Genomic DNA, 6,971 nt, shown 5'->3' with positions numbered 1-6,971 from the left:
GGGAGACCATTGAGAAGCCTAGCTCAATTTCCAAGTTGTCCCACAAGATTGTTTGGTTAAGTAATATACTCATGATCACATAGTAGGCTTGGAGAACTAAATCCAGTACTACAGGAAGCAGCTCCTTAATATCTTGTATCCTTAACTCCTAATCCTCAGCCACATTCCCACCCTACAATACTTTTGATACAAAAGTTATTTACCATTTTAACTTATTTGCAAAAAAGGCTTTCCAACATTTTTCTTGCAGCTGTTGTGACACCATTAAATGGTGAACCCACAATAATTCACTATCGTAATTAGTAATTAGTGCAGAGATTATATTTCCAAGTTATAAAACAATAGGAAGCACTAACTTCAACGAGCAGGAAGAGCACCTTACTTTGAAAATGAACACTTGATGATGTACTACTAAACCAAATATAAGTAAATAACTACTTGTTTTAGGGAGAAACTTGCATTTATCTTGCTGACATCTGTAAACCTGTTTCTGAAACATTAAATAGAATCATTTTGTGGTGTGATCATAAAGTAACAACAAGCAGACAAGCAAAAACAAAATGTCAAAAGATACACTTTTTTATATCAAATTCAATTACACCTTTAACATTTCAAGCATAAACAGAACCGAACTTGAGCATAAAACATAGATGACATGAAAATATCTCTAATCCCTTGAAGAAGGTATGAGACAGATATAAGACATCTATCAATGAGCACAGGAGACTCCATAGTGACAGTCAACAAAGATTTTTTTATTTATTTTTGTAATGATTTAAATCACCCATTTTCAGTTGAGAACCAAGGAGACATGATCCACATAAAGTAACTGAATATTAAAAAAAAAAAACAAATTCAACAGACAGTAGTATAAACAATGAGATAAATTGGGGACAGTATTCCATGTTCATCGTAGCAACTAATTTATAGCTATTAAAACTGGTATCCAGTTTGCAGAATCCTTGGTTCAAACAGTTCTTACTGTTTCTATGTTCTTGTAAAATATACTGAAATATAAGTTAAGTATATTTATGCTACAAATCATTAACAAAAGTGAGCTGTTGGGAAGTAATCTTGCTGTATACAACAAAAAATAAAGAACAAATCTTAATACTTTTGACTGTAAAACCACATTTCTGCAGACCACTTTGAAAAAGTTGAACAACAAACCATGAAGTTAAACTCTGGGCACATCAATGTCACAAAAACAAATCAGCTGTCCTTCAAGAGGTCAGTGGAAGGCACAAAATGTCCCTGAATGACTTTGTCTTATATTTTTGCCCTATCCCTCACAGAATTTTCAATTTTCTACACAATTACTGTGAATTAGAGACAGTCTATAATACCATACTTTAGAGTTTCATATTTCATATTGTTCAAAAAGTGCATGTTGATGCAAATCCTATTATCCTGCTAGATTTTTTAAATTAATTAATGCAATATTTTAAAATTATCCCTGATTCTAGGCATTTGTTCCACATTATCTTCCCTTTGTCCACAATTCTTGAATAAAAGTTCAGAGGTATACCATAAATGCAGTATTGGCATTAAGTACCACATCTCAAAACTGTCCAGAATTTTGCAGAATATCCCGACTTTCACCACAGATTTTGGTATTTCATTCATAACATTTGAGGTTTTCTGGGAAATTATTGAAGATGAAGACAGTGGGGCTGGGTGAGGCTTGAGAACCCAACAAACGTACCAAATTGGGCTCTGCAGTTGTTAATGCCAGCCCTGGGTGGGGTGATTGCTTGAAAACAATTGCAGGTACCGTCTTCATCTCATTACATTACCGTCATTTTTTTTGTGTGTAACATTAGAACAATGACCAAAAACAACCAGTGTTTGTAGAGTAAATGTTGAATGATTTCTACTTAGTCATCACTGAAGAATACACTGTTGGCATGTCCTCACATTTAGAGCTCGTTTTTTGCTCTGGAGCATGCTGTAATGAGGCATAATGCATATATTCTGTGTCCTACAGAGAGAACATGATTATTAGTCATATGTACATGTTATATAACTTATTCTACATCTGTACATTTGTGCATTTTCCATACATAGATTTCCACATTTGCTTTCCACCCACTTAACTACCAACCTCCTTATAGTATGCTTGTCTTACACCCTATCTCCATATATTTTAACAATCTGTTTTTTCTGACTGTGTATCTATCAGTTATTTCAAGAACCATTGAAGGTAAATTTTACCCTTCTTTCTTGCACAGAATATGTTATGTTATGTAGCTTGTATTGTGGTTTGGCCTCAGGAGTGATTCTCTGCTTTACAAACACACCACAAGGCATCTTGAAAAACATACTGTCAGCAAATATATTCTCATATCACCAACTTAACTGCAATCTACATTCCAGCTTAACCAGAGCAGGCTTCTCAACTGTCCCTGTTTTGTAGAGATGCACCTAATTTCAGGTCTGATTTACCCCTCCACATGATGTACCAATTTTTAGGCTTGATATACCCGTTTGCACAATTTTCTGAATCTCTCATTGCACATGATTTTTGAAAATGTCTAATACACAGAAAACCATAATTTTGAAAAACATATTATAGTGGCACCGATAACTTAAAGAAACAGGATACATATCTTACAACTCCCTTTTTCACAATCAAAATAAATGACATTGTATGGTATAATTTTTTAATACAGTTCATTAAAGTCTACAGATTTTACATTATCTCTTTGATGTTGTGGTTATATTTTCCCATTATTTTAGTTACTGTTGTTTTTTAAACATCTGTTTTTGAGTACTATTATACATTCCTAATGGAAATGGGAAGAGTTATGTGCTATTTGGCATTCAAATGTTATGCTAATTAGATATCCAGATTTTTTGGATGGATGTACCTGCTTTTCGGTGACATTTACACCTTTTTTTCAATGCCTGCAGGTTAAGAGGTGTGACCCAGAGATCAACAGACTTGGTAAAGGAAAAGAAGACAAGAGGCATTAAAAACAGATGGCAGAGGTAGCCATAAGTAAATTGGCCATTTCAAAAATAAATTAAAATATTACTGACCTGCAAAAGCTGGCTTAGTTAACTCAGTTTTAAAGCATCTCCACAAGAAGGCAATATGCTAAGTATCAGTAGGTAAGGGTTTGGTGTTATTTTGATAAAAGTCAAAAAGCAGGTAGCGAATTTAGGCATGCCCAGTTCTTTTTTGGTACATTGCTTATCATGTAGGCAGGTGCTGCAGAGTTTGCTAAATCACTGTGTTGATAATTTTGTCATAAAATTATAACTTTCTTTCCCAGAACAGACTATCTAGGTAGTTTTCATTGCCAAAGATATATTTGCTGTATTCTAAAAATAAAAGTAGATTTTATTTTTGTTGGGTGAAAATGCTGAATTCAAGTTTGACTGCATTAGTATTTCTAATAACTTGTTGAATGAAGTTGCATCTCACCAGTAATACATGGGAAATAAGTCAACAACAGACAACAACATTAACTTTAAAAGGGTCAATAAGCCACTCACAAGTATTGTTGCAAACAGGCAAGCCCACACATTAAAATGCACTAACTCTGACGCTGAGATTGTATAACCTTGTAGTAAAAGGAAACTTCCCTATCCCTAAAGTTTTGTAGTCTCACTCACATTAGCTGCTACTTGATGACACTGAGATTAAGCTAAACATGATCAGTCAATCCTATTCTGATTAAAAGCATGTTTATTGAACACCTACATTCCCGTTCGGCAGACTGATGGTTTGACTCAGCTGAGTATGTATGTGACTATTTTGTATTACTGCCAGCAAAGATTTCCACTATCCCCATATGTATTCATGCAGTAACACTACCTTGATTAAACATAATCTAATCTTTTAACTGGTAACTTACTGTCTTTGTTTCTGGTCCTTTTGTACCTGGAGAGATCTGGTCAGGTAATGATGCTTCATGTTCACCTTCAAAAAATAAAAATGATTAAGTCAGACCATATCTTCTTTTATCACTTGTGTGTTTGTTACAATCCTCATTGTGCTGTGGTCTATAAAGCTCTGTTTGAAATTCTTTAATACATTAGTAATTCTGACCTATTGTGCCAGTCTCACTAAAATGATCACTATTGCTCATAGTCACAGCTTGTTATAGCTAGCTAGGTCCTTTGGGAGGACTGGAGTGTGCCTGTCTACAGTCTATCCCTTTCTTTAAAAAAACTGTAAAAATCAGAGATAAAAAATAAAATGTAAATAAAGCTTCTCCTACCAAGAAGTTATACAACAAATCATAAAACACTGGATGGTTTCAGATATGCTCTTTTTTATACTAAGCCCATTGATGCAATTAATACATGTGCAAATGACAATATTCTGATATCAAGACTAATTTACAGATTTGACATCTGACAAGTGTATCTTGGTATGCATATAAAAGTACATTTGGTATTATGACTTTGGTAAACAGCAACTAAAGACTGCTTTACAAAAATGTAAAGGACAACAGAAGACTTATTTTTAGCAGTCACCTCACAGCAAGATGATCTCATATAAGGTTCTTCTGTGCAGAGTCCACATATCCTGAGGTGTTTTTCCCAGGTGCACTCATTTCCTCCCACAATCTAAAGACATGGAGTAAGTGTATTGGAGACTCTAAATTGTCTGAATGTGTGAAGGCATGCATCTGTGATATGGAAGAAAGACCTGGCAGCTGGCTTCCATCCCCCCTTTTTCTTGAAAACTCTGTTGATAACAGTGGCTGTGCATGGGGTCACTCTAGGAGTTGGCTGTGATTCGTAAGATAGAAAAAGACAGACAGAAATGGGGAGAGAGAGAGAGAGAGTGAAAACAAATCTAATGGTATGCAATTTTAACAAAAATGCTACATACATGCAACGAACACACATGGCAATATTGGAGACTTATGTTTTCCATGTAAAAAGCTGAATGATTTGCATGCTATTATTCTTAGCAAATCTAGACTTCCCAAAGATAATTGTAGCTGTGCAGCTGGCACAGCTTGGAAAACTGTTGTTACATAAATTAATGGCGTGTATAGTAATATAAATAATATTGGGCTAAATACAAATAGAACACATTTAGGAAAGGAAGTGTCCTCGGCTAGTAAAGATCATTCAACCCCTATTAAACATGATACTGTAGATGACCACTTTGGAAATCAGAATGGAAGTATAGAGTAATCTGAGGATTCAGAGCATGTAGAAGAAGAAAAAAAATGAAAGAAAGGGAGAGGTTCACAACAAATAATTAGGAAGAAAAAGAAATTTGATAATGTTTATAATTTAAAGATTAAATATACCAAGCAATAGGACACCACTTTGATGTGTCATACTCAGATTACAGGGAATGATGGCATTGTTCAGTCACAAAAATTCAGTCTACAGAAAATGATATCATTTTTCCAACAAAAGAAGGTAGAAAAAGAGGCAAGGGGCAGGCTAAAAGAAAGAAATCTAAATTGAACTTGGAAGAATTAAAAAACATTACTGTAAGAAAAAAGAGAAAGGCTGAAGTTGACACAACATAGCTCAAGCTACAGAAGTGCAAAGACAATATGATGAGGAGTTTATGTATCCAAGTGATGTAGGGCAGCTGCAGTGGTGCAGTGGTTAGTGTTGTCACCTCACAGCAAGAGGTTCTTCAGTTCGATTCTCAGCTGGAGTATCTTCTCTGCAGAGTCTGCATGTCCTCCCTGCAGTCACATGGGCTCCTTCTGGGTGCTTCAGTTTCCTCCGCATTCAAAAGACATGCAGTAGGTGGATTGGACACTCTAAATTCACTGTAGGTGAGAATGTATGTGTGAGTGAGTACAAATGAACTAATCCAGCAGGGCTAGACACCCAGGGGTATAAACCTTGGCTCAAGATGATTGTTATTGCTGAAGTGACAGCATGACCCCATGTGAAAAATGGGAAAAGGGGTTGAGGATGGATGGATAGATGGAAGTGATGTAGGAGGTCAAAACAGTGAGATTAATAAGACTACTAGTGATGACAATTATTCTCTTGTAGCAATTGAAAGGACAGACCTTACTGAATTTGATGTGGGAGATTCTTCAGCTCTGGTCAGAATGATATAGAAGTAATCAAAATTTCAACTATTAAATGAACTGGTACTCACATCTGCAGAGAGTATAATGTACATTGATTAAGTGTAAACTTTAGCATATGAGTAGGGCCTTAAAATGCCTTAACATAAGGAAGTATGAAACTGTTTATTTGTGTTGGTTTAAATTATCACACTCTTGACTTTTACTAGGAAATCTACATCACTCTTAGATAATATAGACTGCACAAGGTGTATTTTTCACAAATCACACTAGAGGAAGAAGAGTCAGGCCAGCATAAATGAAAATATTTTGGGTAGATGCCTACATTTAAAAATGGCCTATTTAAAAAGTGAAAATGAGTATAGCAAACAAGCCTAATTTTAGCCATGCATATATTTAGACAGTATGGAATTTTTTGTATAAGAATATGAACTTGGTTGGTTTAAAACATGCTTCTATGTCTGTTCTTTTTGGTTGAAATGCTGATGTTTATTATACTGATTGAAAGTAGTTTGTACAGTGGATTAAGGATATAAACTGTTAATGAGTTACTTCCTGTGATGCAGGTTTGATTCCCTAAGCTAACATATATCCGTTTGTGTGCCTCTGAGCAAGTCCCTTAACCAGACAATGCTACAGTGAATGTAAAAAGGTCTTTGGGGATCAGTGCTGTACCCTGTTTAACAAATACTAAATAAATAACACAATTAGATGTGAGTGTATTTTATCTGTCTATTCATTTCATTACATTTATGGCTACTATAGTTGAATACACTGTCTATCCGCGGTGGTGGTGCTGCGGTAGCGTTGTCGCCTCACAGTAAGACGCTGTCCGGTTCGATTCTCAGCTAGAGCATCTTCTACATGGAGACATGTGTGAATGTGTGTACCTTCGTTGAAGGTTGTGCATCAGGCCTGGCAAGCTGGTATGTAAAAATCAAC

At 35.3% G+C, this 6,971-nt stretch overlaps 1 protein-coding gene across 1 annotated transcript in view; it reads right to left on the bottom strand.

Moving 5' to 3' along the window:
• Positions 1 to 734: 734 nt before the first annotated feature.
• Positions 735 to 6,971, bottom strand: part of LOC122811398 — a 167,519-nt gene continuing 161,282 nt past the window's right edge. Inside the window, exons 6-7 of the mRNA XM_044083222.1 lie at positions 3,864 to 3,928; positions 735 to 1,981 (exon numbers count right to left, since the gene is read on the bottom strand). Of these exons, the coding sequence (XP_043939157.1) occupies positions 1,874 to 1,981; positions 3,864 to 3,928 (173 nt within the window). The 3' untranslated portion in view covers positions 735 to 1,873. The remainder of the gene's footprint in view (positions 1,982 to 3,863; positions 3,929 to 6,971) is intronic.

The sequence above is a fragment of the Protopterus annectens genome, chromosome 9.part0 (genome assembly GCF_019279795.1).
Source record: "Protopterus annectens isolate FY-2018-M chromosome 9.part0, PAN1.0, whole genome shotgun sequence".
Lineage (NCBI taxonomy): Eukaryota > Metazoa > Chordata > Ceratodontiformes > Protopteridae > Protopterus > Protopterus annectens.
The sequence above is the reverse complement of the archived record's forward strand: the minus strand, read 5'-3'. Positions and strand labels throughout refer to the sequence as shown.